Below are 20,389 nucleotides of genomic sequence, written 5' to 3' on the forward strand. Positions count from 1 at the left end.
AAGTATAATATGTTTGTATATATTTAAGTTAAACTGATCAGTTATCTAAAAACATTTAATTTATGGATTGCATTATTAACTAAGATATTTTTGGATTGGTTCTCTACTTATGATCAAAAGGAATGATTGATTACTACCTGGATCAATACCAAATGTTGCTATAGTGACCAAAAAGGTCCAAAACCATTTTAGATGTTGTAGTCATGCTAATGCATTACGTGATTTAATTTACACACCTCAAATAAATTGTATCTCCCACCAAAACCTCAAACAATGTAAATATGTAATTATATTGTTTCCTTCCCTGCATGGCTTATTTGATTTCGTCTCTCCTAACCTAACACACTCTCACCTCTCTTTCGGTACGTAAAACAAAAAATAAGATCTGTTTGCTTCATTTTGAAATGAAAATGTAAACAAACCAAAAACAAAAAATTGACGAAGACAAATTAAAACGTAAAAGGTTGATGAAGAACAGGAAGTCAGGAATATATGCTAGCTATGGTAAGTTTCGCAAATATTAGAGTTCTCAAAAGTGTTAATCTATCTATACTTTATTCGTATTTTTCTCAAAACAAATTTGCTTAATATATACAAAGTAGTGAATTAAGTGAAAACATTTTGTAAGTAATTAAAAAGGAATAAAATTTTGAAGGTGAAAAATAATCAGAACAAAATTAGCTTTTCATATAAATCACTAAAATAGACTTTATATACCGAAATTTAAAACTAAATTTTCATCCTAAAACACTTTAGATACCGGAATATCCGGCCATCTCCCACCAAACCCTCAAACAATGTTTGTTTCCTTCTCCTAAGAAATTATCACCTCGCTTTCCGGTAAAACAAAAATAAGATCAGTTCTTTCTTTTTTGAATTGAAGTGTAAAGAAACAAACAAACAAACAAAAAAAAAATTGACGAAGACAAAATAAAACGTAAGATGATAGACTACACAATTGCTATGGTAAGTTTGATCTACGATGAATTATATAGTTATACTTTTTGTTTTGAGTTTTTCCTTTATTTGCATATAGTACATTTCATTCTCTCTTATTCTTTTTTTTTTCTTTTCTTTTTTTTGTTCTGCTAGACGTGTTAGATTTTCTCGAGAAAATCGTAAGATATATAGAGAACATTAATCAATCTTGAATCAGGGGAGAAGCATAAAGATTTGAGGATTAAACCTTCTCTAATGAATAATCTACTAGGTCTCCTCCGTATTCGCATCAAACGCGGTGTCAACCTCGCAGTCCGTGATCTCCACAGTAGTGATCCTTACGTCGTTGTCAAAATGGGAAAACAGGTAACCATTCTTGAATCTTAACCATACTATATGCCCGTAGGACTCTGAGTTGGCATCTGTCCGGTATCCAAAAATCAGACAAATAAACCAAAGTTTGGAAACCTGACTCAATGTTTTAATCTTCTCAATATCAAAGAGACTTTTTTGACGTTAGATACATATAGCTAGGTGCCTAGGTTGATTCGGTCAGTTTTCCAAAAGAATTTGTTTGGTTTAGTTACAATTTGCACTTTAGATAATTTAGGGTAATTATAATATTTTAGGGAAATGAAATAGTAGTTTTAGTAGTTAAGAATTTGGGCTCCTATTTATTTTGGTTGTTATCGAGTGTTTTAAGACTTTCGAATCTAGACTAGTATTATCCTTTTACTCTTTTAGTATTACTCGATTGATATTTTATGATTACAAATTAGTCAATATACACAATTACAAATTCTCATTTTATGATTCAAGAATCAATATTGAAACGATTGAGAAATATTTGAATGAGCAGAAATTGAAGACTCGAGTTATTTACCATAATGTAAATCCTGAGTGGAATGAAGATTTGACTCTCTCAGTTACCGACCCCAATCTTACTGTCCTTTTGGTAAGTACTTTAAGTACCAGCTACGATCATATTTACATTTCATTTTGTTTATAATTTCCATAATGTTATAAAGTGTTCGTATACACAAGCATCACCGTCGTCACGTATTTGTTTTTACTTTCTCTAGACGGTGTATGATCACGACACGTTCACCAAAGACGACAAGATGGGAGATGCAGAATTTATTATTAAGCCGTTCGTTAATGCAGTGAAGATGCAATTACATGATCTCCCATCTGGGACCATTGTGACCACGGTCCAGCCGAGCCGAGACAATTGCCTTGCCGAGGAGTCTCGGGTTATATGGTCTGACGGTAAGCTCATTCAAGATTTGGTCCTTCGACTAAGACATGTCGAGTGCGGTGAGATTGAGGCTCAGCTTCAATGGATTGATCTTCCTGGCTCTAAGGGTCTATGATTTATGGGACTTTAAACCTGAATTTGAAAACCCCAACTTAATGTAAATTAACTAAAGAAGTAGAAAACAAAAAAACATAAAAAAATGTGATAGTATATAGGAGTTGCCTTTGTATATCTTATTATTTGGTTAGTAAATATATATTTTCAAAAATCATTGCGGTAAGCATAAAATTGAAGAATGTTGTGATGTTATTAGAGTTTTTTTTCAATTTGTGGAGGTCAAAACATATTGGTGTTTTAGTCCCATTACTTTAATTCGTTTGAATTAAAACTACACATTTCAACCATGAAGTGTTATTTTCTAACCGTGGAACGCAAGTATGTAGTATTAGCGACTTCAATCCCTTATTAGTGGCTGCCACAAATTTCATCTAATACTAGTGTATGTATACGTCAAATTTTTAGTTAGTTTTTGGGGAAAGAAGTTACGGGTAAACTCAAATGTCCAAGGAGTATTAGGTCGAGCCGTGGAGGCACGTGAATGTATGAGTATGACACAGCTACGAGTACATGCAGGACCATCACACAAACCTTATTATATTTTCCTTTTAACTTCTATACGTATCCGGGACCTTAAAGTTATCAATTAGGTATTCTCTTTTGATTTTCGTTAAAATATTTTCTTGATTTAATGTAGTAGAAAGTACAAAAGAATTACGTACATGAGACTAAGAACACCATTAACAACCACAAAAGAGAGGATATATAGAGAGACCATGCCGGCATCAAATCTAAAGAGAACAACAATAGATCTTTAACTTACCATAACCATTCTTTCACCGTAATCAACTAGAGAAAAAGAAGAGAATATATAAGGTATACTCACAATTCACACCCACAAATTAACTTCCAAGTCTTTGGACCTGAGGAAACCTCGCAAATTTCTCAGGCAGTTCGAAATCGGTGTTTTTTTCCAGATTCTGCTGTTAAGTTTTTTTATTTTTTTATTTTGTGTTTCTTTATTGATTGGTTGGCTTGTGTTCCTTACACTATCATTACTGGTGAGTGCTCATATATGAGTACTTCATAGATATTATTTTAATGTTTTTATAAAAAAAGATTTATTGAACAAATAAATAAATTATAAAATAAGAATTTGACCAATAATTTAAAGTCAAGTGTCATGTGAGTTACTCAGCTAGGTTCTCAAATTGCTAAGCTAGGTTCTCACACCTCAAACCAAAATCAATTTTTACTCTCTTTCCAGCTTTTTTATTACTTTTTAATTTTTTAATATATTAGTATCTTGTGAGCAACTGCCAGTGTAGATGCTCTTAGGGGGGTATTGGATGAAAGAATTTAATAGAATTTGATTGAATAGATTTGAAGACATAAACAATAGATTTTTAAGTATTCTAAAAGCTTTCAAATCTTTCTCGTTAATTCTATCAATTATATTTTGCAACACTTTAATAGAATAAAAGAGAGTTTTTAACAGAATTGAAAAGATATCAATTCCACTAATTTCTCTGTTTCTTTTTTCACCACGTTAACAAAAAAAAAAGAAAACTGAACATCACGAGCACACAACAACCTTAGCAGAAATTGCAGGCACCAAAAAAGCAAACACATTGTCATCTTTCGTTCATGAGAGTAAAGAGATCGAGCCGAAGTTATTTTGTTGCCGTTTGTCGTCGTTTTAGTTGAAGAGAAAAAGAGACGTCGCGGAGTGGTGGAAATCACAAACGGGTCTCTGATCAAGCATGTCATGGTTGTAGAAAACTCATGAATAAAAGAAAAGCTGGAAGGGACGACGTGAGGAAAACACCAATCGCTGATGGTTGTATTCCCAATCGTTAAAGAGTTGTAAGCAAAGAAAAGACAAGATAGAGCCAAGCAACGGAGGCGAGAAGAAGATAGGTGCTAACACCATGACATGACACAACCAATATCACCTTAATCAAAAACTGCAGGAAACAAAACAAAGAACTGAATTCAAAACAACAGAAACAAATTGAAATGGATAAGTTCGCTCCTTCATCCTCTATCCACAAAGGCTAGGAGTTTAAAATTCAACAGAAACAAACACTACAATAGTTTATTAGATGTAACAATTTTATTAAATGCAAAACTTGAAAACTAAAATCTATCTATCAATGAACTTTTAAATCGTAGCATCTTTCCACATGTCTTCGGCCATAGATTGTCTCCAATTATTTGCATTTTCTCTGTCTTGCTCTTGCGTCTCGAGAGGTTCTTCTCTATCACTTTCATCTATATTGACAGAATTATTTCCATTGTTAACTGCATTATTTTCATTAGGGAACACACCTTCGTCCGATCGACATTCTCTACGAAGAAAGTTATGCAGCCCTGCACATGCTAAGACTAATCCAGCTTGTTTCTTGTAAGAAAAAGGAGATGCTGATTTAAAAATAGCAAAACGAGATTTAAAGATTCCAAATACCCTTTCGATCACGTTTCTCAGAGAAGCATGGCGAAGATTAAATAACTCATATGGAGTTTCAGGATCACGACCTTGACCAGCAAATTCCTGTAGATGATACTTAACACCCCGGAATGGAGCTAAAAAGCTGAGACGATTCGCAAATCCACAATCAACTAGATAAAATTTTCCTGAAATTTGGATGATATATGTTACTATATATAAGACATATGATCTATAGAAAATTTATAAATGTTTTACCATTGGGCACTTGGAACTTGTTAGTTCCTCTAGTTAACGCATCACTTAACACTCTTGAATCATGGGCCGAACCCTCCCATCCACTCAGAATGTAAATAAACTCCAGATCAAAGTTACATACAGCCAAAACGTTCTGAGATATTGTTCCTTTTCGATTGCGATAGTTTGCCACCTCACGCCCAACTACTGTTGCTGGTATATGTGTACCATCTATCGCTCCAACGCAATTCTATAATACATGCAAAAAAAAAGAGTCAAATTCTATGAAGAAAAAACTAAAAGAATCAATTTAAACAAAAGATGAAATAATGCACCTTAAAATATGGATAAAATCGTGTATATTCTCTGATCTTCAGTGGCACTAAACCATCTGGTTTCACCATCTGACTTGGAGCTATAATAAGCAGAGCTTTTAAAATTTTATTAAAGCTTGTGCTCACTGCAAACTTGGACCTTTGAAATGTGTTTTTCACGTAGCCATATCTTGCATTTTGTCCAACTGTGAGCATGAAGACAGCAAGCATCTCTTCGACAGATATTTTTGTGTGTTTTGTAAACCAGTTTTATCTCTGATGATCCTAGACAGCTTCAAAAACATATCTGGAATCATACGATACAGCACTCGAAAATCTTCGGGATCATCTTTTAATATCTTTTGTATATATTCTTCTCTGAGCTGTGTGACTGGTCGACGAATGGGACGTTCTATATAATCACCACCCGTGAGTTGCTGTCGTGTGTTATGAATCTGAGCTCCTACCGTCATCATTACCACCATTTTAGATACGTCCACATCAAAATCATCGTCTTCATGCACTCTTGTGTCCTCTTCCTCTTCATGGTCATTTCGATCCATCTAAAAAAGTAACCTATTAAAACAAATTAGTAATTATGACCATGTCTCCCATATAATACAAATATATCTTCAGCACAACTGGGTGCAGTGACAATAACAACAAGAACTAGTAACGATTCAGAAGAACAATAATATACCTCTTGAAACAGCTTACGAACAGCTTTTGGTTGATGTGGGCTTCTTCTCTTCTATTTGTTTTGAAAATATAAATGTTAGTCGACTGATCTAGAAACAGAAAAGAAAAGTTATATATATAAGTGCTGAAATTTTAAATCTTAATAAGACTAATATGTAGGGATTCTTATGAGATATAGTAGGAAAAAATCATATGTTATATATTTTGAATTTGAAAGTTTGTTTAAATCTTAATACATGTGTATTGTTTCCCTAATTTTGGGGACTTTTCTTTTGGTATCATTGACTTAGCAAGGATTCATTTACGTGTTCTCTTTCACATATATATATGCTTTAAAGGAATCACACATTCGACCATGTATAGATATTTGCATTATTTGATTCGTGTAAGCTTGTAAATAATAACAGTTGTCAACGAATTTTTCTTTTGATGCACGAATTGTTTAGCTCGTGTAAAGCGTACGTGATCCAGAGGTGAACAAAAACACATGTTATTATTATTATTATGATTATTTAAACTTCAAAACTAAGCACTTATTATTCTGATTTTTAAGGAAAAAAGCAACATTGAAAAGTGAGAATTTAAAATATAAGAAAACTACTACTAAAATAATTATTCTAAACTTAGCTATTGTTTTATTCGATTCAACAGATAATAAGAAAATAATACGCTAAGTGTTACGGAGAATTCAGCCCAAGCGGTCTTCGACAGACATGCTTACAAATACGTCTTTCATTTTCAACGTATGGATTTTGGTTACTGCATCATAGCGGACATGATCTTCCAAATCAGGGATCTCTTTGACAGCATCCCAAACATTATTCTTTTTTTTCTGAATTTCTCTAAGCTCAACTTCTCTTTGTTGTCTTTCTTCTCTTTGTTGAATCAGACTTATGATCTGAGTGCTAACTCCAACCATTTCAGTTAATACCTTCTCTGAAGACTCACCATGATTATTAGTTGAATCTGATGGATCTCCATTACGACTGGTTTTAGCTCTTTTCCTAGTAGGTAACTTTGGTTTAACAGAGACTTCATCCACCTCATCGTCATCCCCCAAATCATCTCTTGCTTGAAGATCATCATCTTCGTCTTCAAAAGTTTCAGCATTTGAATCACTACCAAGTCCAAACGTGTTGATTCCCTTTGCTATAACAGTTTCAAAAATCAATTGTAAATCCTCAAAATCTTCAAAAGTGCTGGTCCTCAGGTTTTCATGCCTTGGATGCCCCTGAAAAAACATCATACATTAATTATTATTTATCAATCGTGATTAAAATATATTTAAATTTGGGAAAGTTAGAGTTACCAACAAGTAGGCTGCCCACACATCATCTGGAGCTGTAAATTGTTTTCTGATGGGATCCATCCAAAACCAGAGCTAAAGCGTAAGAGTTCAGAATACACATTATATTCCCTTCAGTTTTCATTCGACTTAAGTAATTTGTGTAAGTCTTATTGCATTTAAGCTTTTTATTTAGCATTGGTAGTATCTTTTTCTCTACCGTAGCTTTACTTATCGAACCGTTTTGTCACGCCACCCCCGTTTGATAGCTTCAACTAATGTAGCCTGCAACTCTTGACACTCTTCATATGTCCAAGAATTATATGAATTTTTCTTGGTTTTTGTTTTTGTGTGCGACCCTTCTCCGGTATCCATTCTAAAGAGAAAAAAACAAAAAAACAAAAACAAAAAAAAACATAAAGAAATGAATAAACATGGGAGTGTAAGTAACTATATAAAATTAAAACAGAGAACTTACGAAGAATGACTTCAAATTGTTTTCGTGAGATGGTTTGTTTTGCTTTTGAGAAGTGAAAGGATCTCCAATATTATATAGGAGAAGTAAGTGTAACAAATACTACTTTTTAGGAATTTTATGATATATGATTGATAAGAGTGTATGTTAATTTAAAATTTGAAAATGTAGAATATCCATAAAGAATATTTAGTCAATAACACTTTTACCAAATCACAATCTGAATTAAAACAAACACTAATAACGTCTCTCATTTAACAATAATAGTCTCATTTTCAATATCTCGATGTTTAAAAGACGTATGTGTCAAAGGATGGAGGATGGAGGATTGAGGTAAAGTGGTAAGTTGGACGGTGAAGTTTCCAGGACCATCCGAAGGATGAAGGTAAAGTGGTGAGAGAGATGCTTCTTCCGTCGTACGAGCACTTGGTGTTGTCGTCATCATCTCTCAATTGTCTTCGTCTTTCTTCTTCTTTTCGTTCTTCCTCTGTTTTTTTTTTTAATGTTTCTGCTCTGATACTATGTCAAAGGTTCTGCAGAGAATTGTATATCTTCCTCATTCATCACCAAACGATATATATACATAGAGGGATATGTTGCCCTACGAGAATATTACATACGTGCTATACAATGGTAACTCTAAGCGATAAAGGAAAGGTCTTCTAACATGGTCCAATAGTATGCTCTGTACACAATGGTACAAAAGAGGAAGTGAGCTCGTTGAGGGAGAAGATGGAGAAGGAGAAAGCAAAGCTGAGAGAGAAGAAAGCAAAGCTGAGAGAGGAGAAAGCAAAGCTGAGAGAGATGAAAGGTGTCTCAAATAAGAGCGAGAACGGCACTGCTGTGGTGGCTGATACAGGAGCAAAGGTCGCAAAGATGGTTGATACAGGAGAGCAAAGGTTGCAAAGAGACAGATGGGTGATGGGAATGTCAATGGCAATAATGGTATTACTGTGAAGAAATTCAAAGCGGCCGGTTAATGCTACCAAGGAAGTCTACGCTTCTCTCTTTACTCTTGAAGAAGTCTATTTTCTGGCCATTTTTTATTTTACGTGTAAAGTATTATCCAAATCCTACGTTAAAAGGTCAGATTTTTTTCTTCATAATTTGCACTAACAATTCTTTAACATTCTAGTTAAATCAAGTTGCTATTATAAAATACATAACATCCAATAACACCAGAATTTAATAGCAATGAAAAGTTAACGACTTGAATAACACTAGATTCTAAAGTAATTTAAAAGACTACTTAAAAGTACTTAATCCAATAACAGATGAATTTAAAAGACTTGATAAAATGTTTAGTCCAATAACACTGGAATTCAAATGTCTAATAAATTCTTTCACATTCTCTCGTCCAATACCAACCCCTTAGTAACTTAGCACTAATACAAAATAAAAAATTTAAGAAGTTAATTTCAAATTTCTTATTTTTTTTTTTTTTTTTGTTTTGCATGATAAGTTGATAAATGATAACTTTCAAAATTATTAGGTGCTGTTGTCCAAAAATAAATAATAAAAAGTTGTCAATATGATTGATACATTAGGTGCATTGTAATTTATAGGATAACTGCAAAATTTACATCAATGTTAACATAACAAGGCCTAAAGGCCCAATACCTTAAGGTCCAAGCCCACCATCTCTCTCTCTCACACATTCTCTAAAAGCGCTCAACGGTCTGCGGTGAGCCACAAAACAAAAGCTTCGCGGAGAAATCTGAGGGAATTTGAGTCTGAGGAGTTCAAATGATCTCGACTCGAGAAGCTTCTCTAGATCCAGACTCGCCGTTGAAGGCCATTGAAAACCATCACATTTCTCTAATCCTCTATATCGTCTTCCTTCCTTCCTTAAGTAATAATGGCGACAACACCTCACAGTAATGCTCTATTCCTTCCTTGTTTTGTCTGAATCTCACAAGAATAGAATCTTTTTTTTTTTTTGCTTTTTCTTGTTTTGTCTTTTTCTTTCTCATGTCTTAATAAAATCGGATCATCATCATCATTATTGGCCCCTCCTTCATCAAATTATTTTAGTGATTTCTTAAAAATAAAATCACGTTTTGTGAATTCATTGTTTAAAAAAAAAAATCGAATATTTTTATAAGTAGGTGTCTCTTCATGGTTTCGAAGTTGGAGAGTGGTGTCTCACTTTTTTTTGTTTTGGTTATATAATAAAAAATTGGAACAGAGGAAGAGAGACATATCCAAAAACGCTACTGGATGGAGCATTCAAGTGATTTGACTATTGAAGCTATGATGCTTGACTCTAAAGCTTCTGATCTCGACAAAGAAGAGCGTCCTGAGGTTTACTCTTATCTATGAATCGGGTTTATGAACGTGTGATATACTCACCTTTCAAAAAATGGTGATAAAGTGAACTTGGCTGATGTGTTTCTTTGCTATAGGTACTCTCTTTAATCCCACCATATGAAGGCAAATCTGTCCTGGAACTTGGAGCTGGTATTGGTCGTTTCACTGGTGAACTGGCTCAGAAGGCTGGTGAAGTTATAGCTCTTGACTTCATCGAAAGCGCCATTCAGAAGGTTTTCTTTACTACTTTGCTAGCTGTTGTTATGTTGAAAAGGTACTGTTTTTACCAATGGCTTCTTCTCATGTATGTGTATTTGGTGATGTTTTGTTCTTTGGCAGAATGAAAGTGTTAATGGGCATCAGAAGAACGTTAAGTTTATGTGTGCTGATGTAACATCTCCAGACTTGAAAATCGCAGATGGATCTATCGACTTGATTTTCTCAAACTGGTTGCTCATGTATCTCTCTGATAAAGAGGTGAAGTCTGATTCTTTTACTCTTTTTGACTTTCTAAAGACTAATCTTTTGGATGAATTGGTGACGGTGATTGCAGGTGGAACTGATGGCAGAGAGAATGCTTGGATGGGTAAAGCCAGGGGGCTACATTTTCTTCAGAGAATCTTGCTTCCATCAGTCTGGGGACAGCAAGCGTAAATCAAACCCCACCCACTACCGTGAACCGAGATTCTATACTAAGGTTACAGTCTTTATAGATCACTTTTTATGTGACTGAGATCTAAATGTTTATCATGTATACACGAGTGTGAGACTAGGTACATGGAGTAGTGTTCTTCTAGATGCTATATATAAGTTTGATAAGGCTTTAAAAGTGTGTATATCATTAGTTCATATATTTGCAGGCGCTTGGCTCCACTCTCTCTAAGCTAATAATGTGTTGGGATGACTCGAGTTGATTCTCTTCGATATCTGTTGGTCAAATTCAAAATCTCGCAAATATATTAAACTGCGTACGTGAAAATGTAATGCAGGTTTTCAAAGAATGTCAGACACGGGATGCTTCTGGCAAATCATATGAGCTCTCCATGGTTGGCTGCAAATGTATTGGGGCTTATGTGAAGAACAAGAAGAATCAGAATCAGGTAAACAAAGTTTTCTTTATCAGATAGTTTAGTTTCTCCTTATCATTTGATCCCACTGATCTACAAGAGGTTAAACTTTAAAATCCCTGTAATGGCAGATTTGCTGGACATGGCAAAACGTTAGCTTGGAGAATGACAAGGACTTCCAACGTTTCTTGGATAATGTTCAATACAAGTCTAGTGGGATCTTGCGCTATGAGCGTGTCTTTGGGGAAGGATATGTGAGCACTGGTGGAGCTGGTATATCCATCTTTAACCCTTATGTTCATACGGACATGCGGTTGTAAATGTTTGCCCGTCTCTTGTCTCTAAGTTCTTGGTTTCCCTAACAGAAACAACTAAAGAATTTGTGGCGAAGATGGACCTTAAACCTGGACAGAAAGTTCTAGATGTTGGTTGTGGTATTGGTGGAGGTGACTTCTACATGGCTGAGAATTTTGATGTTCATGTCGTTGGAATCGATCTATCGGTCAACATGATCTCTTTCGCGCTAGAGCGTGCCATTGGACTCAAATGCTCAGTCGAGTTTGAAGCTGCGGACTGCACCACAAAAACATATCCTGATAATTCTTTCGATGTCATTTACAGCCGTGACACTATTCTCCACATCTAAGTATTAGCAAAGCTATTCAAAAACATCTTTTTCTCCACACTTGAAAATGTTTTTCTTGTTTAATCACCCTTTGCATCATTTGTATCTGTGTTCAGGACAAGCCAGCTCTATTCAGGACATTCTTCAAGTGGCTTAAACCAGGCGGTAAAGTTCTCATCACGGACTATTGCAGAAGTGCTGAAACTCCGTCTCCTGAATTCGCATGAGTACATAAAACAAAGAGGATATGATCTCCATGATGTTCAAGCTTTTTTTTTTTTCTTTTTTTTTTTGACAACAGAGAATAAGATTAGTTCAAACGAGTCAATACGAAGGGACATTGTTAACATAGGTAACGAAGTGCGGAACTGTGCGAACACGCCGTGCAAGATTATCCGCTCTACCATTCTGTGAACGAGGGACGTAGACTAAGGAGAAAGACGCGAACTCCTCTTTATCAGCCTGAATGTCCTCCAAATAAGGCGTAAATGCTGGCCACTCGGAAGGCGAAGACACCATCTTCACTAAGTTGGAGCAGTCGGTGAGAAAGACAACAAATTGGTTATCCGCTCCAATCATACAGCGCATAGCCCAAACAAGGGCTTCAATCTCAGCATGAAGAGGGGATAGACTACGGTAGAGGTTGACAGCCCCCATAGTGGGACCCTCACCTCAGGGAGATGTGCAAAACCATCCTCGACCCGCATAACGATCTGTAGCTTTCCAAGAACCATCCACAAAACACATATAACTCGTCAAAGACCGAGGAACCCCTACTCTATCACTACCACAGAGAGCAGCCGCAGTGGTAGTATCCGAAGGTAACACCATATCCTGTGCCTGGGCTAAAGTCCATGCTTTCGTCTCATCCTCTGCTAGCCGCAAAATTGCTAGAGGGTTTGAATCTAGATTACCGAACAGTTTGTCATTGCGCGCTTTCCAAATATACCACAAAATCCAGGGGTATAAATCCTCTTTTGGTACATTTTTAAACCGCCAAAAAAAGAAATCCATGTTTGTGAAAACGGATTCCGAAGCTTATGGAAAGGTTTGTGTCTTTTTTTATGTTTTCTCACAAAACCTTTAATCATTTAAAGAATTAAGGGACATTTCACATTTATCATAATTCATGAAACCTTTCTTCTTGTAGATGCTGAAAGAAGCATGCTTTGAGGATGTGATTGCTGAGGACCGTACTGATCAGGTGACTCCCACATATCTTTCACAGTATATACATTTCTCAAAATGCTGATTCTAAACATAACTATTTTTGGCAGTTTGTACAAGTCCTCAGGCGTGAATTAGAAAAAGTGGAGAAAGAAAAGGACGAATTCATCAGCGACTTCTCACAAGTAAAAAACATTTCTCACAACCACTCCACTGAGAAAAACACATGTTTGTTGCGTTCTAATATCTTGATCACAAAATCTTATTACAGGAGGATTACAATGACATTGTTGGAGGATGGACAGCTAAGCTTGAGAGGACTGCACCTGGTGAACAAAAATGAGGATTATTCATAGCCAACAAGAAGTAAAATCCAGCCCCCAAAATTCTATAACTTATCCTCTGGTGGTGATTCAGTTCCCTTCAATAAAACAGTTCCTTTGGGGGACTCATGTATATGCTTGTTTTACTATCCTCCAACTGCAAATCAAATGAAAAACTCATGTGTTTCGATTTCTTACTCCAGTCTTTGTGCCACATAAAACTTGCATTTCTCTGATTTTCAGAGATATATTAAAATATGGGAAAAATATCATTTAAATCACCAACTTTCAAATTGTGGCCATTTTAATCATGAACTTCTTAGGTGGCCATTTTAATCATGAAGTTCTTAGGTGGCCATTTTAGGTTTCCTTCCAAGAATCTTTTTATGATTTAAAACATATATATAAACGAAAAAACCTCTGTTTGCTTCCAGTGACTGGCCCTGGTACTGTCTCGATCTCAAACTCGGAGCCTTTGTTTTGGTTTAACACCTCTGCTTGGTAATCCCAGATTCGTGCAAATTGGGACTCATGGCTAGCCTTTCTTGTACGCAAAACTTTGGTATTCGCCTTAGCACACTGATCTGTACTAACCTCCAACTTGTATTCTCTTTTAATCTCAACAACCATCTCATGTCTTGTATGCTTCGGATTGAGTCTCAACCTTTCTTCAAACAAAAAGGCAATAGCAGACCGCTTCAACATCTTTGAATACCCTGACCTCACACATATATGCTCATTGATATAAATCTTTATTTGCATCTTATGCTTCCTCCTCTTATATGAACAATATACTCTCTATGGACATTTATTACCATCTTCATCAACATAACAGCATTTTGCACCAACCAACAGAGCTTGAGATCTATAAATTTTGATGTCATACCGTGTCTTTAAGGAGTACTTCAAAACGGAGAGCTTGAAATCATCAGGAGAGTTGTAAGTTTTCTCCAATGCTAACAAACCCTCTGGATCTTCGCTGGCTTTGTTTGTATGAGTTGCATCGTCCTTGTCTATGTCTTCCAACTCATCCTCGTCGTCAGATGACAAAGGATCTGGAATTTTGTCTTCGTCCTAGATATCGTCACCACTGTCATTATCGGAACCAACATCTTCAAGTCTAGCAGCCTCTGGAAAGTCTTCTTCAATGTTTATGTTAGCATCTTCCTCAATAGCTAAACCATTGTCCACTTCCTCATCATTGTTATCTTCACAACCTATTGCATCATCAACAATATCACAATCTTCATCACCATACACCCTACAATCATCTTCAAAACAACAAGAGCCAAATCCATGTCTTGCTCTATCTTCGCCACCAGAATTCAATATGTCTTCAGTCTGAGCTCGATCTCCGTCTCTGCCCCCAGATTCCGAAGCGACTTGCAGTTCAGCATGAACTCTATCTCTGACAACACTCTGTGATTCACCTCGTGGTGGAGCTTCAGGTCCGTCTCCGACAACACATTCAACACTCTGCGATCCTCGTCGACTTGTTTCTATCAACATCTCAATATAGCTACTCTTTCTTACATTCGACATTTGGAGAAGATGATGATTTGAAATTAGGGATTTGGTTTTCAGAAATTAGGGATTTCGATTTAATGGATTTGGGGGTTTTAGTTTTTGCCAAACGATGTCGTTTCTCACTAACAGAGGATGGTTAACGACACATAAACGTCTGTTATTAGCTCTGTTAAACAATTTAACGTCGTGATAATTTTGACTCGGTCAACAAAAGATGATGTTTAAAATATAAGTCAACAATAAGTTCATGATTAAAATGGCCACCTAAAAAGTTCATGATTAAAATAACCACAATTTGAAAGTTGGTGATTTAAATGACATTTTTCCCATTAAAATATCTGCATGTTCTTAGTGTATTCAAGAAAAAGATACATCTATCATATGGGATGATTGACCTATGACTAGAAAAAAACAGAGCAATCAGTAGCTAAGTAAAACTCAACTCGTTCCATCACATTGTTTAATGAGCCTGCGGCTCCCAGAACAGTCTTACTACTCTCCACAGGCCAGTTTCTTCTTGATGACTGATTCCAAGTTCATCAAGCAACTGTTCCACATCTAAGGTGTTCATCGCCAGTGCAACAAACAACCGTTTGCTATATATAGTCCCACGCTCTTATTATATACATTTCAATAGGTAATCACATAACCCACCAGAAATATCTGTAAAGAGAAAGGAGGCAAAGAGCTCAACTCTAGAGATACTAAACAATAGCTAACATATTGATTTGGACAATTCTTACCTTGCCTAAAGTAATACAATTCTTACCTTGCCTAAAGTGTTAGCAGACAAAGGAGCAATGATCATAACATTAGACAAAGGAGCAATGATCATAAGCTGGATGTGAAGCACGGGATCACCAATCTTGTTCCAGATAGACCATTCAGATCTCCATCTTAATTTAAATAAGAAAAATATTGATTTTTACAATAAGATAACGTTTTGTGAATTCAATTATTGTTGGTCCCTCTTCTGCGAATTACTGTTTTTTACGATAAAATAACGTTTTGTGAATTCCAAAGTAGTAGGTGCTTCTTCACTGATTAAAGTGTCTCACTTTTGTTTATATATAAAAAATTGGAACAGAGGAAGAGAGACATATCCAAAAAAGCTACTGGATGGAGCATTCAAGTGATTTGACTGTTGAAGCTATGATGCTTGACTCTAAAGCTTCTGATCTCGACAAAGAAGAGCGTCCTGAGGAGGTTAATCTTATCTATAGTTTCTTTCATATTTCTAATCAAATCTAGGAACGTCTGACATACTCACCTTTCAAAAAATGGTGATAAAATGAACTTGACTAATGTGTTTATTTGGTTTAGGTACTCTCTTTAATCCCACCATATGAAGGCAAGTCTGTGCTGGAACTTGGAGCTGGTATTGGTCGTTTCACTGGTGAATTGGCTCAGAAGGCTGGTGAAGTTATAGCCCTTGACTTCATAGAAAGCGCCATTCAGAAGGTTTTTTTTACTACTTTGCTAGCTGTTGTTATGTTAAAAAGAAAAAAAGTTTCTGTTACTATGGCTGGCCATGTTTATTTATTTGGTAATGTTTTGTTTTTTGCAGAATGAAAGTGTTAATGGGCAGTACAAGAACGTCAAGTTTATATGTGCTGATGTAACATCTCCAGACTTGAAAATCGCAGATGGATCTATTGACTTGATTTTCTCAAATTGGTTGCTCATGTATCTCTCTGATAAAGAGGTGAAATCTGATTCTTCTTTTACTCTTTTTGACTTTCTAGATAAGAAAGACTAACATTTTGGATGATGATGGTTATTGCAGGTGGAGCTAATGGCAGAGAGAATGCTTAAATGGGTAAAGCCAGGGGGATACATTTTCTTCAGAGAGTCTTGCTTCCATCAATCTAGGTACAGCAAGCGTGAATCAAACCCCACCCACAACCGTGAACCAAGATTCTATAATAAGGTTCAATTTTTTACATATCACTGTTTATGTTACTGAGATCTAAATTTTTATATTGTACACGATTGTGAGACTAGTAACACATGTAGTAGTGTTCTTCTAGATGCTATATATCATGTGTTTGACTTTATTTATTTGCCGTCCCTTGGTTCCACTCTTTCTGAGCTAATGTGTTGGGATGAGTCGATTTGATTCTCAAATTAAAAATCTCCTAAACATATTAAACTGTATACGTGACAATGTAATGCAGGTTTTCAAAGAATGTCAGACACGTGATGCTTCTGGAAAATTATTTGAGCTCTCTCTGGTTGGCTGCAAAAGCATTGGGGCTTATGTGAAGAACAAGAAGAATCAGGTAACAAAGTTTCCCTTATCAGAGAGTTTAGTTTCTACTTATCATTTGATCCCATAGAGTTACAAGAGATCTTCTATGTGCTGGCAGATTTACTGGATATGGCAAAAAGTTAGCTTGGAGAATGACAAGGACGTCCAGCGTTTCTTGGACAATGTTCAGTACAAGTCTAGTGGGATCTTGCTCTATGAGCGTGTCTTTGGGGACGGATATAATAGCACTGGTGGATTTGGTAATTCCATCTTTTAACTCTATCTTCATAAAAGGACATGCGTTTGTAAATGTGCCCGCATCTTGTCTCTAAGTTCTTGGTTTCCCCTAACAGAGACAACTAAAGAATTTGTGGCAAAGATGGACCTTAAACCTGGACAGAAAGTTCTAGATGTTGGTTGTGGTATTGGTGGAGGTGACTTCTACATGGCTGAGAATTTTGATGTTCATGTTGTTGGAATCGATCTATCGGTCAACATGATCTCTTTCGCACTGGAGCGTGCCATTGGACTCAAATGCTCAGTCGAGTTCGATGTCGCGGACTGCACTACAAAAACATATCCGGACAATTCTTTCGATGTTATTTACAGCCGTGACACTTTTCTGCACGTCCATGTATAAAGCAAAACTACACACAATATAATTCCTCTTTTTTCACTCTTGATGATGCGTTTTTGGATTACTCACCCGCTGTATCATTTGTACATGTGTTCAGGACAAGCCACCCCTATTCAGGACATTCTTCAAGTGGCTTAAACCAGGCGGTAAAATTCTCATCACCGACTTTTGCAGAAGTGCTGGAACTCCGTCTCTTGAAGTCGTAGAGTACATGGAACGAAGACGATATGATCTCCATGGTGTTCAAGCTTACGGAAACGTTTGTTTTTCTTTTCATCATCAAAACCTTTCATCATTTTCTTAATAGAGGGACATTTCATATTTTTATAGATTCATGGATTTTTTTTTTCTTCTGTAGATGCTGAAAGAAGCAGGCTTTGAGGATGTGATTGCTGAAGACCGTACTGATCAGGTGACTCCCACGTACATTTTACAGTATATACATTTCTTTAAAATGCTGATTCTAACATAGACCATTTATTGCAGTTTATACAAGTCCTTAGCCGTGAATTAGAAAAAGTGAAGAAAGAAAAGGAAGAATACATCAGCGACTTCTCAGAAGTAAAAAAAAAAAAAAAAAAAACCATTTCTCACAACTAAATTCATTGCCTAGAACACCTTTGTGTTGCGTTTCTCATATCAATCAAATAATCTTATTACAGGGGGATTACAATGACATTGTAAGAGTATGGACAGCAAAGCTTCGAAAGGCTGCATCTAATGAACTAAAATGGGGATTATTCACAGCCAACAAGAAGTAAAATCCATGTTTTTACCCCCAAAACTCTATATAACCTATATCCTCTGATGATTTTCTTCCCTTCAATAAAAAGTTGCTCCTTGGAGGACAATATTTGCTTATTTTGCTATCCTGGAACTGCAAATTGAAACAAAAACTCATGTGTTGTTCGATTTCTACTCCAGTCTTTGTGCCAGACAAAACTGCATTGCTTTGATTAGATATTTTAAAATATCTGCATGAGAGATATAAGGGTAATCGATTTCTACAAAGAATTCATCAAGCTAAGCTTGTTCTTAGTATAATCAAGAAACAAAAAAAAAAGATATGGGATGACTGCTAATATATGACTCTAGAGAAAAGAGAGGAATTAATGTCCAGGTAAGAGTCAACTCGTTGCATCACTTTGTTTATGAGCCTGGGACTCCCAGAACAGTCTAACGGTGGAATAGATCAGAGAAGGCTCGGCCATGGCGCCATTGCCGTAATCTCCACAGGCAAGTTTCTTCTTGATGGGGGGAATGAGAGTAATTCCAAGTTCATCAAGCAACACAAGGTGCCGTTCTGTGAAGGGATTGTTCCACATCAAAGTGTTCATCGCAGGTGCAACAAACAACGGTTTGCTATAATCCCACGCCCTTACTATGCATGTCAACAGATTATCACATAACCCACCAGCAATCTGTAGAAAGAGAAAGAACAAGAGGTTTTTAGATCATGAAGAAACAGAAAAATATGGAGCCAAAAAGCTGAACTCTAGATCTTCTTCTTCAGCTATGCACGCTACAGTTCCTATGATTCTGTTTCTTGATGACATGAACAACAGCCAAAGATCAACAATTTCAGAACAGAGGTGACATTTAAATGATCAAAAGAGAAGTATGTTATAGATCATTAGAAGCAAAGAATCTCCAGAATTTGTAAAAGCTATATCTTCAGCTATAGCGCTAGTTAGGATCTTGAAGAAAACAAAGAATATGGAGCCGAAGAACTTATTCAGATATACACTACTTTGCATTTGCATATGGTTCTGTTGCTTGATGACAATAATATGACCCAGAGACTTACTCTAGACTATAGCTGGCATTATCAAACAACCTTGTAACAAGGATGTATCTGCTAATGGCGATACTTCCATGATCAAGATAGAAGTATGTAAATGTCAACTCTAGATCTTCAGCTAAGTTGCCTATGATTCTGCAGCTACTCTAGAGTCCAGACTACTATCCAATACTAAACAGGGAAGATCCATCTTAATGAGAATAGTATTTTTTTTTTTACCTTGCCTAAAGTGTTAGCAGACAAAGGAGCAATGATCATAACATCAGCCCAGCGTCTAAGGTCGATGTGAAGCACAGGATCGCCAATCTTGTTCCAGCTAGACCATTCATCTTCATCAGTATAGAGAGTCACGTTCTGAGGAAGCGAAGGTTTATCCACGAAATTGAGAGATGATTTAAAAGCGACGGCTTTGACATCAGCCCATTCCGAGAAACAATAGCATAGATTGCTGAACTTAATCGCAGCCACACTTCCACTTGCCGCAAGTAAGATACGAGGCTTCCTTGTTACAGCATCATCCACTTGCATGTTTATCTCCGCCTCCATCTCTAACAATCTCCACAAGAAAAATGATCAAATCTATTATAACCAGAGAATTCGAACATGGATTTTACATGAAATCGATCAAAACGATCATAGTTTGTGAAATCGGCAGCGAAACGAGAGGATCAATCAATGGATTGTTGTTACAGACGTTACCTTGTAAAGCCGAGGAAGGAGGAATCTGCGAGAAACCCTAATTGAAGGAGAGAAATCGAAATCAAATGCCGCGAGGGTTTTGTTCTGAGTTTTCAAACAAAGACGGGAGAGACAGAGAAGTTATTATCACTGGTCCAGTGGTCAATCTAGTCGTTGACTGACTGAGTCGGCAGAAATGGGCCTTACTAGGAACAAGAAGATTTCGATACGATCCTTTATCTACAGATTTAATGTGTGATTGGTCGGTTAATTAGTTGAAAATTTGAATG

At 36.2% G+C, this 20,389-nt stretch overlaps 4 protein-coding genes, 1 long non-coding RNA gene and 1 pseudogene across 9 annotated transcripts; 3 read left to right on the forward strand and 3 right to left on the reverse strand.

Moving 5' to 3' along the window:
• The first annotated feature begins 739 nt into the window (after positions 1-739).
• Positions 740-2,468, forward strand: LOC104777777 (protein C2-DOMAIN ABA-RELATED 5-like). Its single transcript, XM_087506814.1, has 4 exons — positions 740-966; positions 1,093-1,305; positions 1,799-1,894; positions 2,022-2,468. The coding sequence occupies exons 2-4, from the start codon at positions 1,195-1,197 to the stop codon at positions 2,310-2,312; spliced, it is 498 nt and encodes a 165-aa protein (XP_087362940.1). The 5' UTR covers positions 740-966; positions 1,093-1,194; the 3' UTR covers positions 2,313-2,468.
• Positions 2,469-6,623: 4,155 nt separating this feature from the next.
• Positions 6,624-7,613, reverse strand: LOC147947714 (uncharacterized protein At2g29880-like; annotated as a pseudogene).
• Positions 7,614-9,399: 1,786 nt separating this feature from the next.
• LOC104777780 (phosphoethanolamine N-methyltransferase 2) lies at positions 9,400-18,562 on the forward strand. 4 transcript variants are annotated; one of them, XM_010502096.2, is made up of 12 exons: positions 9,426-9,590; positions 15,820-15,938; positions 16,056-16,193; positions 16,300-16,437; positions 16,519-16,662; positions 16,910-17,014; positions 17,102-17,243; positions 17,337-17,617; positions 17,718-17,879; positions 17,979-18,032; positions 18,107-18,181; positions 18,283-18,562. In XM_010502096.2, the coding sequence occupies exons 1-12, from the start codon at positions 9,572-9,574 to the stop codon at positions 18,379-18,381; spliced, it is 1,476 nt and encodes a 491-aa protein (XP_010500398.2). In that variant the 5' UTR covers positions 9,426-9,571; the 3' UTR covers positions 18,382-18,562. The 4 variants fall into 4 exon arrangements, 3 of the variants coding, with proteins under 3 accessions (XP_087362942.1, XP_087362941.1, XP_010500398.2); XR_015594453.1 differs by lacking the exons at positions 15,820-15,938; positions 16,056-16,193; positions 16,300-16,437; ... (6 more) ...; positions 18,107-18,181; positions 18,283-18,562 and adding exons at positions 9,902-10,017; positions 10,119-10,256; positions 10,363-10,500; ... (4 more) ...; positions 11,832-11,910; positions 12,017-12,064 and having other exon boundaries at positions 9,400-9,590; XM_087506816.1 differs by lacking the exons at positions 15,820-15,938; positions 16,056-16,193; positions 16,300-16,437; ... (6 more) ...; positions 18,107-18,181; positions 18,283-18,562 and adding exons at positions 9,902-10,017; positions 10,119-10,256; positions 10,363-10,500; ... (4 more) ...; positions 11,832-11,880; positions 12,017-12,064 and having other exon boundaries at positions 9,400-9,590.
• On the forward strand, positions 12,396-13,426 carry LOC104777781 (uncharacterized). The gene is made up of 5 exons (XM_087496668.1): positions 12,396-12,399; positions 12,477-12,763; positions 12,866-12,919; positions 12,993-13,067; positions 13,154-13,426. The coding sequence occupies exons 1-5, from the start codon at positions 12,396-12,398 to the stop codon at positions 13,223-13,225; spliced, it is 492 nt and encodes a 163-aa protein (XP_087352794.1). The 3' UTR covers positions 13,226-13,426.
• LOC109132288 (uncharacterized) lies at positions 15,039-15,636 on the reverse strand. The gene is made up of 2 exons (XR_015594454.1): positions 15,502-15,636; positions 15,039-15,395 (listed from the first exon to the last, which is right to left on the reverse strand). It is a non-coding gene; the product is annotated as an uncharacterized LOC109132288 (long non-coding RNA).
• Positions 18,547-20,356, reverse strand: LOC104777779 (putative phosphopantothenoylcysteine decarboxylase). Of its 2 annotated transcripts, none has more exons than XM_010502094.3 (3): positions 20,121-20,356; positions 19,641-19,977; positions 18,547-19,041 (listed from the first exon to the last, which is right to left on the reverse strand). In XM_010502094.3, the coding sequence occupies exons 2-3, from the start codon at positions 19,965-19,967 to the stop codon at positions 18,748-18,750; spliced, it is 621 nt and encodes a 206-aa protein (XP_010500396.2). In that variant the 5' UTR covers positions 19,968-19,977; positions 20,121-20,356; the 3' UTR covers positions 18,547-18,747. The 2 variants fall into 2 exon arrangements, with proteins under 2 accessions (XP_010500396.2, XP_010500397.2); XM_010502095.3 differs by having other exon boundaries at positions 19,641-19,969; positions 20,121-20,314.
• Between the last annotated feature and the right edge of the window lie 33 nt (positions 20,357-20,389).

This window comes from Camelina sativa, chromosome 3, assembly GCF_030686135.1.
Source record: "Camelina sativa cultivar CO46 ecotype springtype chromosome 3, ASM3068613v1".
Classification (NCBI taxonomy): Eukaryota; Viridiplantae; Streptophyta; class Magnoliopsida; order Brassicales; family Brassicaceae; genus Camelina; species Camelina sativa.